The sequence below is a fragment of the Mastigoproctus giganteus genome, chromosome 10, assembly GCF_048544385.1.
Source record: "Mastigoproctus giganteus isolate SK-2022 chromosome 10, ASM4854438v1, whole genome shotgun sequence".
Classification (NCBI taxonomy): domain Eukaryota; kingdom Metazoa; phylum Arthropoda; class Arachnida; order Uropygi; family Thelyphonidae; genus Mastigoproctus; species Mastigoproctus giganteus.
In genome coordinates this window covers 125480430-125495093 of record NC_143584.1, presented here as the reverse complement: position 1 = coordinate 125495093, position 14664 = coordinate 125480430, and the positions used below count along the sequence as shown (strand labels likewise).

The following is a 14664-nucleotide window of genomic DNA, read 5'->3' as shown; positions in this document are numbered from 1 at the left end:
ACTGTTGAATGTTGAGTATTGACTTAACACTGATAAAAAAAAAAATTTAGTTACTTAATGGGAATTCGAGCAAATAACAAAAAGACACCAACATTGTGGCTACACACCCATCACGGTCAACGATGAAATCTGCACTGTGCACTTTACAGTGACTTTGATTCGTATCACCTATAAAAAATGTATGTTGGCAAGTTGCCAATATTCTGGTTGCCAATAGCAACCAACTACCACATATTCAGTGGAATGCAAAACGTATCACTGTCTGGCGTACAGTGAGGCCTACGGTTAATTAAACTTCAAAGTTGGAAACGATTTCATGTTTTTATTCGTTTGTTATTGAAATGATTACTGGAAATAGAGGATGCGAATACTATATGCAGGTCCTGTTAATAAAAATATTCATTGCGTTGCATTGTTCTTCACAAAATTTCATATAACTCCATTCACTGTATATCTAGATTTAAATAGCTGGGGGTACTGCAATTCCTATACACGAGTTTCCCCTGCACTGCTCTTTTTTTGGCCCACTGTTATTACTGGAGTCCTTTGGGGTTCAGTGCTGGGGCTCTTACAGTTTTCAGTATTTATTAATGATATTACTGAAGGCATATTAATGTCCAAGTTTGTAGGCAATGCAAAGGGTTACAGGGTAATTAATGACAGGAATCAAGGCATACTGCTGCAACAAGACCACTCATGCAGTACCTTGCATTAATAAATGCATGCAGTACATTATAATAAATAATGTAGCATATTATTAATTTGTTATTACATGTTAGCAGTAATCTCAGAATAACATACCAATTGGGTAGTACTGCACTCAAGGAGGTGATGAATAAAAAAGACTTAGGAGTTACTGTACAGTTCAATATGAAGTTCTTTGAGCAATACAGGGTGCTAGACAGATCACATGTTCCTGTGAATGATATAAAGGAATTTTGCTGGCAGAGACAAGGTGTTTATCTCATTGTATAAGATGATCTTCAAGTGTACTGCATACAGGTCTGGGGTTGTTTGTTTGGTTTTTTAAGGAGCATTAGCAACTAAGGCCATATTGCTCCGGGTCATGCGGTGGTCATTCCCTGACCTTTCCGCATCCTCCGTATTTGGTGGCAATTAGAAAGTTCACATTTTAAACTTGCTATGATTTCAAATGAAAAACATTCTTTTAAATAAACAAAAATAAGCAGCTGGTGAATAGCATCGGAAGGATTTTAAGAAAAGATATAACCCAACTCTGCGTTCCAGAAAACATTGCAGCCTACCTTCTATTATCCACGGATAACAGAACTATTTTAAATGACTTAGAAAATTTATTACATAAATTAAAAATAAACCTTCAAATATCATATTCATTTAATTAGTAACAGTGATAAAACCAGGCTGTTTCATATCATTGGGCCTTCCAAAGCTGTTAACAACAGTGATGTAAAAAATGTCTGTAAAACAGTAGTCTGTGCTAATGAGCAGTGGATATCCCCTGTTTTTTAAAAGTAAATAAGAACGATGGGTGAACTTCAAAAACTTCCTGTTATTCTTTTTAAGGATTCACATGCCTCACATGTATCTGCAGAAATTATAGCTGTAGCTAGAGTGAATGAAATCTACAAATCTAATGAAAGCTAAAGTGAATGAAATCTGCTTCCAGTTCCAGTCCATCACACATTGATGTTTTTTTTTTCTCTTTAGCAAGCATGAAGGCAAGCTATCAATGAATATATAGTTAAAAATCCATTTAACTATACATTAGATATAAATATAATCTAATAAAATTCTTAATTTTTAAGAATTTTGATTTTTGGCTTAATTTTTAGCAATATGCATTTTATTGCAAACAGCATTTGTACTAGTTCAGCCAGAGCTTGAAGTACTGTAAGTTTTTCATTAAATTATTTAGCAATAGCTTATCAGTGCAGTAAAAAAGGTAAACTGCAGCCATTATCAATCCACTACAGGATGGAAGCCTCCTCAATGATTCCTGATGAGGGAAATAGACAATAATCTGCCACGCTTGGCAGATCGACTGTATTTAGCAGGTCGGCAGGTCGACTGTATTTAGCAGTCAGGGGCTTGAACCCAGTCTACTCAAAGAGCATGTGCTACTGACTCCACTGCCTTACTGTACCTGCCATATATCACTGCAGTACTGATCTCTAAATCCATAATTAAAAAAGTGAACTCATAGAAGGTGAAAGGTGAAAAGAATTAAAATTATTTAATACATGCCCTAAGGAAGAAAGAAGCGCACAACTTTTTCCCAGCTTGTTGTCTATAAAAAATCAGAATTGTGTATTAAAAAACCAAGAGCCTTAATGTAAGACTTTCAACATCATCATCAATTGGTTCTATGGCAAGAGAAGAAGATGACAGACCTTATAGTGATCTCAACTCCCAGGATGCATTACTGTACAGTGTGTGGATGTTAAGTGCCATATTGGCAAAAAAGTTTGCTGGTAATTTAGCATTCAGAACTTTGTATGATGTGTTTTGTCAAAACCATTCAATGGCTAAAGCTTTGTATTGAATTAATTTATAATTAGAGTTTAAGTTGACTAGAGTTATTGCTGAATCTATTAAAGGGATATGATTGTAAGACTGTGCATGCTGGCTAAATCCAGGTTATGCAATGGTTTGACAGTAAACTATTATTATGATAGTATGCTCTTTTTATTAAATTATATAATCTGAATTTAATAGTTGTGCTACCTATATAGCGGCGCCTCCGTAACCAGGTGAGCAGAAGCAGCAGTGGATTGCACACGCTTCTTGATTAGACCGAGGTTCGAGCCTGTGACCACCAAACATGGAGGATGCGGAAAGGTCAGGAAATGACCACCGCATATCCCAGGAGCAATATGGCCTTAGTTGCTAATGCTCCTAAAAACCAAACAACAACAACAACCTATATAGCATGCGTTGTAGTTTTGTTGGCATTTGATAAGATATAATATATTAGTATAAGTATATGATGTAAGAAAGAAAGCTTATACAGTATCAGCCAAAAAAAAACTTCCCATTTTTTTCACCCATCCATTCGCTTCAAAAGTTTGTCCAGTTCTTCCTTGAATTTATTTAAGCAATCAACTACCCACTAGCTAAAGGCAAATTTCACACATCTATTCTACAACTGTCAAAAAATACAATATTAGGTTGTGAATATTGTATTTGTACATTTCTTTGTATCTGTTAAAGAATGTTCCTAATCTATTGTATGAGGAAAAAACTAACAAAATGTCAGTGCCTGAAAAGATGTTAGAGAGTTGTCAAGCGAAATGACTGTGATACGGAAGTGTGACTTTGGTCTACTGTTTATTACTGTTGTTCATTCTATTAGTAGTAGGAGGATTATTTATTCTATTTCTTGCTTCTGATATGGTATTTCATATTAACTGTATTGGGTATTTTCTTTTTAGTCAAGATATTGATTAGATATTGTATTTCTTTTTTGATTAGATATTGTAATTCTGCTTCTACATCTTCCTGCACGTCACGGTATTTTACAGCATTGTAAACTTGGTTGTATAAAACTGATTTTTTTGTACTATAAGGATGGTACAAATAAAAATGTAAACATTTTCCTGCGTGTTTTCTTTCTATATATATATACACGTGTCTTAAGTTTGCTTTTAGATTTAAAAATGGTGAGGTTAAGAAAATTAATACTATGGTTTTCTTCCAGTCAGTTCTAAAGTGTATTTGAGTCTATTATGTACTGAATTGAATTTTTGTGGGAGATTATCAATGACAGTTTTATTAGTGATTAACAATATATCATCGGTTACAAAAAGCTTAATGTCGGGAGGAAACAGGTTAAGGATTTTGTCCTTGATTGCTGCTAAATAAATCTCTGAGGGTGGGGCTGACACAGCTAGTCTCATGGGAAGTCTGTAAATTTGTTTGTATGTAGATGTTGTTTTCAAACAAAAACTTTTGTAATTTAATGAGGACGGTAGTTAACTCTAAAATACTATTAATATTAAGGGAGGTGGGATCCTTCAAAGTGGTATCAACTGATAGTAATTCTTGCAGTTTCCTTAGTGTATAATCAACATCTACATTTGTGTATAATGACATGACATCGTAAAATGCTAGAATATTATTGTTGGATATATCAATGGTATTGATTAATTCGAAGACCTGATTAGTGTTATGCACCCAAAATTTTGAAAACTTCATTAAAGGTGAGATAATTTTGACTAGGGATGACGATAAATTAGCAAATAGATTTCCTGTACAAAATATTGGGTGTAACAGGTGTCCTATTTCATGTAACTTGACCGTCCCGAAGATGTACAGCATAATGTTATTTCTTATTCCTATGTGTTGAAGAGTACGTAAGTAAATTTTTTTTTAGCCCTAAGTCGTGTTAGTAGAATATCTAGTCAATTTTTCAAACTAGATATTGAAAATTGTTTTATCAATGTTGTACGTATCTCCATCCAAAAGTATTTCTCAAATTTTTTCTGTATACATAGATCTGTAATTACTGTAGTGTCACCCTTGTCAGCTTTTTGAATAATGATGTTATCCTCTCTACTAAGTTTATTAAGATATTCTAATTGTTGGGTTTTAATGTTAGAATGTGTATTAATATGAGAGGTGATAACAGTATTTGTTTCATGCATCAGGCAGTTCCTATCTGGATGGTTATTTAAACTTTATTTGCAATTCAATTATACTGTCTTTGATAGGATATTGTGTGTCATTAATTGCGAAGTTTAACCCGTATTCGAGTGCGGATAATTTTTGAGAAGAGAATAATTTCAATGAGAGGTTCACAACCGATGTTGGCTGAGAGGTGTGTTATTTGCGTGTAAGCATGTTCCATTTCTTATTTTGTCTTTCAGTTACTAACTGTTGGACAGCATTAATACATGCATTATTTTGGTCTATGAGATTAGACCATAAATTATATGACATATTTCTTTTAAGCCAGAATTTACAGTAATGGATTTGATGCAATAATTTTTGCTTATCACAGAATCTTTTCTTTAAACATTAAATTCTTAAAGAGATGTCTGAATAATAATATTATTCCCGAATATGCATCATGGAAAATGACAGAAATACCCACACATTATTTGACAAGCTCCATTAGCTATCACGAGACATGAATTAAAGAAAAGATTCCGTGATAAGCAAAAATTATTGTGTCAAATCCATTATCGTAAATTCTGGCTTAAAAGAAATATAACTTATGATCTAAATTAAACTCTAATTAAAAATTAATTCAATATGAAGCCATTGAATGGTTTCGACAAAACACATCATACGAAGTTCTGAATGCTAAATTACCAGAAAACCTGCAAATTTTGCAAATTCTCAAATTTTAATTCTTAATTATTTTAATAATGTAAATTATTACAATAATTTACATTATTGTAATAATTTACAATAATAATTAAATTATACAATAATAATATTATGATTATAATATTAATTATTATATTATTAATTATAATGTTATAACTATGAAATGTTGCTTCATTCATCCTTAGTGTCACATCATGATTTGGTGGCTCCTCATGCATAATGCTCTTAAGAATTGTTAACTGAGATGTCCAATGGCTTCGTTGGCTAAGGCCTCCTGGACTTACAGCTAACTGCATATTTAATTCTGCAATCATTCATTTTGTTGCCTCCATTTCATGTAATCTGAACTGGTCAGACACTAAAAGCTAGTGATTTTCAGAAAGCCACCTGGATGTTTTGACTATATGTCTCCAATCATAACTAGAAAATATCACTATGTGCACATGGTATATCTATGGGCCATAAGACACTGGAAACTTTTAGGAGAAATTTTTCAGGAAAGTGTCTTATGGTCCAGAAAATATGGTACTTATTTCTTCTGCATATAAGGCCTCTCTATAACACGAGGGTTACATTTGAATGAAAATCTTTCTGCCTTTAAAAATGTTGGACAGCATTAATACATGCATTATTTTGGTCTATGAGATTAGACCATAAATTATATGACATATTTCTTTTAAGAAATATATGACATATCCATAAATTATATGACATATTCCTTTAAAACTAAAAGTAGTTCTGTTCAATACAGTATTTCTTTCTAGAACAAAACATTCATAAAACTTTTCATTCAGATAACTAAAAATATTTTTTTTACTTTAGATCCCCTACTTTTAAATTCCTTTGGTTTTCTATTTTGTTGGTAAGCAAAGACAAAAATCACTTCCTGCTATATGTATTCTTGAAAAATGGAATTCTGTCTGTCCATCTTCAGACCAGTATTTCTTTATATTAGTATTTTCATTTAGTCCCATGTTAACTCCAAAAATGGCTTTAGTTCATCTAAATTCTGAATCAGAAAAGTTCTAACAGAAGGGCTTTTACAAGATTGGTGAGTATGGGCTTGGCAAACCCAGGGTCGTGAGCTGGATATCATCATTCTTCTCTTTCTTGCTTTCTTGGTGATTCCCTTCTACTTCTGACTCTCTCTCTCTCTCTCTCTCTCTCTCTCTCTCTCTCTCTCTCTCTCTCTCTCTCAGGGTAACACGGGAATTTTTTTTTTTTTTTTTTTTTTTGGCTGGCGTAGCATAAGCCTCAGGATTCCTTGCACCTTAAGGCTAATAATAATAATAATAAGATATGGATGTCAAGTCTAAACATTTCACTTCTAACACACAGTGTAAAACATCTGCTTTTCAGTTTCATTTTAGTAAAATATACATTTTTTATATATATAATTGTATCGTGCACATATCACTAGCATATTATATTTAGTTTTGATTCGTAATAAAAATATGGTTGTATAGATATAATTTTTTTAACCATCTGCCTCAATTCACAAGTATTTTAATTTTGTAATTATAAATACTATGCATTATACATTATAAATACAGTGCATTATAAATACTGACAAAATAACTTCTCTTATTCATCATTGGAAATACACTATAATGGGAATATTATAATTCTAAACTTTCATTAATTGAAATGATATTTCACTAATTAAATATCATGCCAATGGAAACCATGGAACAAAAGCATTTCTATTTTATTCCATACAATATATTTCTCATTTAATTATTTGACTTAAAATTTTATATTTGTTTTTATATGTGTAATGCTGTTATATTATTTCACTATTATCTCTGTAATCATACATTTCTTTACACATCATAATTCTAATTACCTCGTCAGAAAAGGAAATGCTAATAATTTCTTCATCAAAGTAGCCTTGACCAATTATTGCTAATGTAGTTAGATTATCAGTTCTCCACACCCTAATGTGGGCCTAAAAACAAGCATAGCAAGTATAAATTTGCTATCCACCAAATATCAGTACTTATCATATTAGATAAAAAATGAACATCCTTTTATCAATAAAATAATTACTGAAATTTTTTTACTCCAAAATGCTTAAAATGTATAATTTTCCTTAATGCAGCAGTTTCACTGGTAAAGATCATGAAAGTGGAGATTATCCACTCTTATATTAACATGAATGATAAACAACTTTTATAACTGTAAAAAAAAATAATAAATAAATACATATATAAATAAATGAGGGGGAGAGATGGGGGCAGCTGTAAATGCATTTATTTTAGGTTTATTAGAACAGTTACTACTCTGATCTTTTATGAAATACTTTCAGAGACACTGTAAAGGCGAAATTATCCTTATGTTATTTAGCAAGTGATCCAATTATCACACAATTTCACTAATTAAATTACTATAAGATGAACTGGAACATAGGGTGAGGGCAAGACCAACATGTCCCACATCAGTAGCTCAACTGATCACTGTTCTGCAGGAGGAATAGAGAGCAGTGCCTACTGTGGTCTACCTTTGTTCGGTGGAACACTTACCACCCAAGAAGGGTGGTCAGCGACATAGAAGGCCCCATCACTCACGAGTGTGATACAGAAAAAAACAAAAAAAAATGCACACAACTGTTTCTTGGCATAAGAAACATAACCAAAAGAATTGCAACAAATTGTTTTTCAAAAACGAAAAGATTTTACTTCCTTTCTTAAACGTGCATTGCATCTACTAACACAAAATCAAGGAAATTCATCAGAATTTCCTTGATTTTGAAAATGGAAAAACACACTGAAAACAGAAAAACTGGTATAAAACTGATAATACTGCAATGTACATTTAATAAAAGAAAAGTTTGCTTTGTTGTAATTGTTTTTTGGGAACAATATTGGTACAGCATGTTTTCTGGATCTATATTTTTAATTCTAACAAAATTTCCAGAAAATATTTCTATTGATAGCTGCATTATAAACTTCAAAACTGGTGTCAAAGGAACTTTGCATGAACATTCATAAAATCAAACAGTAGCAGTGGCGTAACCAGGATTTTTTTTTTCAGACATTCACAAAAAAGGCGCCAATTACCTAATGCTAATCTACCTGTTATTTCTTTTTTTTTTTGGTTTTAAATAAGAGGTTCCTCTTATTTAAAATACAGAATATCTGTATATGCCTGTATTACAAAAACATTATATTAAACGTGTAAATAATAACAACAACCTATGGTACAATTACGAAAAGAAACATGAAACAAAATTAACTGCAAAAATAATACATAAATGATGATTATAGATATAAAAGTTAATATTTCTAAAAACATTGAATAATACTTAAGTAAGTTGTACAATGTATATATCGCAGTATTACTTTTTTAAAAATGCACCACAATAGCAGATTTCGGTATCAGGAGGGTACAAGGTACCTGCTGACCCTACCCTGGCTACACCACCAAACAGAAATAATCCTTTATTGCATGGAAAGCAATCCATTACAGTGTGGGTGGTGGGTTGTTTGTTATTTGGTTTTTAGGAGCATTAGCAACTAAGGCCATATTGCTCCGGGGATATGCAGTGGTCATTCCCTAACCTTTCCGCATCCTCCGTATCTGGTGGTCACGGGCTCGAACCCCGGTCTAATCAAGAAGCGTGTGCTACGCACTGCTGCTCCTGCCCACCTGGCTACGGAGGCGCCGTGTGGGTGGTGGAGAATGTTTTCTGCTTCAAATGGTTGGAAAGTACTTGTCAATATTCGATCTGGAAGTAATGTCAAGTAGCGTGAAAACAGTAACAATAAGTGTTTTATTCTGAAAAGTCTCTTGTGGTAAAATTAAACAGGAAGTTACCCTTTATGTTACCGAAAGTAAGGGCCAGCACTAGGGGTTTGCAAGTGAGGCACTTGCCACAGGTGCTGCACCGTTAATAAAATATGCTCTACATTTAACATTCAATATCAATTTTCTATTTTCTCTCTGCCCCAAATTGCGATAGGTACAGTCAGTGCTTTTTTGGGATGGTATGCAATGGTACAAAATACCGGCACCTTTATTAACAGTGATGTGTGACATTTGGATGCAGTATATTTCGAAATTTGTAATATTCAGTAAATTTTTTTTCACATTTTTACCTACTATTCAAATAAGCTTATAGTTATTTAACTAAATTTGCATTTTTATTTGCTATATAAAACTTTATAACCATTTTTAGAATTTTAAATCACTCAATCAGACCTCTGTTTAATGAACTCCTTTATAGTTAATTTTTCTATTTAGCAAATTTTTTTGAATTCCCCTTGGTAACTACATTTAAAATAGTTTCCGCTGAGCAAATAAAATTTTCGTAGAACGAACGGATTAGGAGAGACTTAAGGGTACACACTGTTCACACTTACAGCCTTCAGACAATTAGTACTCCTGCTAAGCATGAATTAAGAGAGTTAAAGGGATTACCATTCTACAACTTAGTGGTACTCATAAAACTTATCTGACCACCTGTCCCACATACTGAGAAGTCGCACTGGTAAACAGTGAGCAGATAAAGGGGTATTCCCAAATTCTCTAACAGGGGGCACTACTGTAAGCACCCTGTTAGAAAATTAAGAGAGAGTGATTTAGAGAATTAGGAAAGAAAGCATCCATTGAAAAGCAGTTGTAGGTTTACAACTTCGGTGCCATGAGGTGGAATTCGAAAAATTTTCCATACTACAAACAAGTAATGGATACTTTCTCGAACAATACTTGAACACTTCATACATGAAATGCAAAAGAGAATGGACTGTTCTCATAATGGTATGTTATCTGAATTGAGAACTTTATTAAGATCTATAAAGATCTGTGCACATTGATATTGTCTCTTTAGTATTCAACTAAAAGACTTTCATTCATTAAAACTGTATCTTTAATGAAGATTTTGAATTTTAACCAGAATAAATAAGAATATTATAATTACAGCTTGGAAATTACAATTTTTACCTTATAATTTTCAGACATGGGTATTTATTTTCAAACTTTAACCACAGCCGGAAAATTTCATTTAACTTTTAATTCTCCTTAGAATTTAAAAATCCATCTCACTGAATTTAATTTAAAAACTTTATAATTTCACATAATATTCCCGTTTTGGGCACCTGCTAATAAATCAGTTCAAATTTCACCAAACGAAATTATTTTTATGAAAAAAACATGCGGCAGCATCCAGCAGCAAAATTTAAAAAAAAAAAAAAAAAAAACGAAATCTGGCCTGCACAAAGGATCATGGGAAATGCAAAGAAATTATCGAAGTTCAGCCTGCACAAAGGATTATGGGAAGCAGCCATAGGAAAAAAAAATCAGCGCACGGAGTGGAAAGTCATGCGCATCATACGCACGTGGCTTTCCATGGTTATCCATGTGCATCATAAGAAGTGATTCAAAGAATTGAATCACTTCTTATGATGCACATGGATAACCATGATATTGTTTGTTGATGCACATGCAACAACAAACAATAACAAACCCAATCAAATTTGTTGAGTTTATCTAGTGCTTTACATACTAGTGCACAGTATGTAAGGCCTTAACAGTAGGCCTCCACTTGATTCCCTATAAAATCAAACATCTGCATCGAACAAAACAATAAGACTATCAAAGCTACAGTGATTTCACTCAATAGATGATGGACAAGGTTGCACAGGATCCAGAATGACTATTTAACTTCCTACAGATGGGATGAAGTGCATTTTAATTTTGTTGGATCATGATAGGTACAAATTATCAAATTTGAGCTAGAGAAAACCCACATGTACATGATGAGGTATCACTCCACATATTAAAGGTTATCGTATCATGTCAATTTACAGCACACACTATTATTGTTCCCTTTTCTTTACACAGCACATAGCTTACTGTAGACCAAAACTATCTCAGAGATTAATGAATGTGGTTTAAGTGGAAGCATAATTTTTATACAGGTTGATGTTACACCCCATATTGACAATAACATCAAACAGCTCCTATGAGAAACCCTCATGGAAGTGTGACTTATCAGTTGTCATTTTCCATATCTGCTTGCACGACCACATTGCTAAACTTCAGCAGACTTTTCATTATGGGAATATCTGAAACGCCACATTTACAGAGATTTCAATTGAACTATTTCAGATTTGAAGGTTGCAATACATCAAGAGGTAATGAAAAGTGAACTGGAAATTTTGACAGAAACTACAGAAAAATAATGAAAGGATTTGATCCACCCATTATTGTTTAATGGGAGATCATTATTATAAAGTTGGTGAAAAATTTACCTTTTTGTTATTTCATAAATTAATAACTGTGTGCCATCTGGTGGTCAAATTTTAAGCTATTTTATTCTTTAAAACATCTCACATATACTGATTAAATGCAAAAAAAAAACATTTGAAATGATACAGATTTTGATTTATTAATTTTTAAAAGTGGGATAGAACTTTATAACCAACCTGTAGTTTAAAAACCCTCAAATCATTCTTGGTGACTCTACTGTCAAGGAAACAGGAAATATATTGTGCAAAAAAAAAAAAAAGGATAGGTGGAATATGACTAGAGTATGTCTGCCAGGGGCAAAAGTTGATGATGTTGTAGAGCAAATATCATCTTTTAAGGCAATAGTGAAATTAAGAGTAGGAATCTGAGAACTTACCTAAAAAGTATAGGGAAATGTTGAGAAAAAGTAGCAAGTTAGGATTAAATTTTAAAGTATCTGCAATTCTGCCCAAACACAATAGGAGAGAGTACATGTTGAGAACTTGTCAATCAATTTGGCCCTGGAGAGGATGTGTAAGGCTCATGGGCTAGAATATTTCTAAGCATTGTCTGTGCTTGTTAACAGAAAAGAGACTGTTTTTGCAGGGATGGAATATACCTAAATAGAAGGGTGCAAGAATATTTTCAGATGCTATCAAGGCAGTATTGGATAGATCAGAAAAATGTTAGCCTTGGGGGGGATACACAAACTAACAAATTAACAACAGCTGCAGACAGAGGTGAAAGAGATTCTTGCACTGCTTCTATTAGAACATGCAGCAACCTGGAAAGCAAGGTGTTGGGGATTTCAAAGTCAGCTGGGGTCCTCATCGAACAAGCAAATAAATGGGCTATGTTAGGTAACAAAGAGTAAGAACAGGTGTATGTATATTTGCATGTACACTAATGCTTAGAGCATAATACATAAATTTGATGAATTTGAATAACTGATTAAGTCATCAAATGCAGATATTGAGGGAAGTGGTGTCAATTAGACATAACAGATGGAGAATTTCAATAAGGGGAGTACAAATGGGAGATCCCTGTGGATTTCAGATGTGGATTATGTATCCTCAATTCACAAAGGTGAATCAAAGGGTGACATGAGTAATTACAGACCTGTTAGCCTAACTTCTGTTCTCTGAGCAGTATAGAAAAGCTGCTAAGACAGTTCATGAGGTTTTATCAATGATATACAGGAATTTTGCTAGAAAGGATAAGCAGGTGATGATCCTATTTTAAACGACAATGATCAGGCTACACCTTGAGTACTGCATACATTTCTGGAGGCCTTATTTTAGGAAGGATGCATGTATATTTGCTGTATATTTAGTAGAAGTGCTGGAACAGGCAAGAGAAGAGCAACGAGATTGGTGAGGGGAACAAAGGTACTCTTACCAAGAAAGGCTTCAGTTCTGCAAACTGCAGCATCTGGAGACTAGGCACATGCGGGGTGGTCTGATTGAGGTGTTTACAGCATTGAATGGATTGATTAAGCTGAACGTGAATGGCATTCTTCCTCTTGTTGAGACTATACACATGGGGGAACATAAATTCAAATTGAGGAAGGAGAGCAGAATAGATGTGCAGAAGTTTGCTTTCAGCCAGTGGGTGGTTGATTATTGGAACAAACTTACATCTGTTTTATGGAAGTAGACATTTTGAATAAATTCAAGGAAGAATACACTACTGGAGGGGATGAACAGATGATGTGGGAAGTTTTTTGCCTTCTTTCTTGCATCAATTGTTCCAGTAGCATATTTAGCACTGTGAGTCCTGAGTCCTCAACAAGCACAGTAGGGACCTTGTTGACCTTGTACATTACCCAGGTTATTATTATTAGCTACGTAGTGCAAGGAAGCCTGAGGCTTATGCTGCACCAGCCAAAACAAAAATTTCCAAGTTACCCTGAAAAAAAGAGAGAGAGAGAGAGAGAGAGAGAGAGAGAGAGAGAGTAGAAAGGAAAGTAAAAGGGAATCACCAAGAAAGAGAAGAATGATGATATCCAGCTCAGGACCCTGGGTGCGCCAAGCCCATAACTCACCAGATGTGAGCCCCTGGGGTTAACAAGGTCCCTACTGTGATTTGTTAGTAGGAGTCTTGTTTGTTTTGTTCTACCATGTAATAAGGTGCATGTAAAATGAAATATAAAGAACAGTTTTTTTATGTGCTCAATCAAAATATATTTTTAAATACCCTGGATAAATGAATAGACATACCTGAGCTTTTTTACTGGATCCATTTCCTTGTGCAGTAATAGCTATATCATCATGTTTATGTAAAGCAATACTGAAAGAGAAAATCTTTCATAAGATAATTATTACAAAAGCATATTGCAGTAGTATTCTCAAAAATATGTTTAAGTATCATAAGGTTCAAATTTTTTTTCTCTTCCAAAAATTTTTATTTCCAAGTGGAATCAAAGAATTATAAAGGTCCACTCCTCAAAAATAATAAAATTAAATAAGTTAGCCAAATGTAAAAAGCATGTGAGCGCATATTACTCTCCAAGCAAACTCTTGATTTAATATAAATCCAACCAGGGGCTCATGTCTGGTTGAGTAATGGACTTGGCACACCCAGGTCCTGAGCTGGATTATCATCATTCTTCTCTCTTTTGGTGATTCCCTCCTACTTCTCTCTCTCTCTCTCTCTCTCTCTCTCTCTCTCTCTCTCTCTCTCTCTCTCTCTCTCTCTCTCAGGTCAAATTTTTTTTGCTGGTGCAGCATGAGCCTCAGGCTTCCTTGCACCAGATGGCTAAAATTAATAATAATATTGAACATGTCCTGCTCCAAGAAAACAGCTACTGTAAATTTGGTTGTCATTAAAAGGGCACTATTTAAATATGCATCAGCAGCTTTCTTATTTTACTGGTCTGGAATTGTGGTCATCCTGAGCTGAATAAAGAACTTTTAACAATACTGCATCCATATAAGAATTGGTTGAAACCACAAGTGTGATTTTTTTTTAAATTATCAGTATGCATACTGAAGTACTGTTGATACAAGATTTCTTATTCTGACTTTTAATGGCCAGGGACTCACATCTGGTGAGTATGGGCTTGGCACACCCAGCCTGAGCTAGATATCATCATTCTTCTCTCTCTTGGCAATTCCCTTCTAC

At 33.7% G+C, this 14664-nt stretch overlaps 1 protein-coding gene across 1 annotated transcript in view; it reads right to left on the bottom strand.

Annotated features, from left to right (window-relative positions):
• LOC150079270 (echinoderm microtubule-associated protein-like CG42247) overlaps nt 1-14664 on the bottom strand; it is a 202901-nt gene that overhangs the window by 146992 nt on the left and 41245 nt on the right. Inside the window, exons 5-6 of the mRNA XM_090383013.1 lie at nt 13761-13830; nt 7160-7261 (exon numbers count right to left, since the gene is read on the bottom strand). Coding sequence (XP_090239139.1) covers nt 7160-7261; nt 13761-13830 — 172 coding nt within the window. The remainder of the gene's footprint in view (nt 1-7159; nt 7262-13760; nt 13831-14664) is intronic.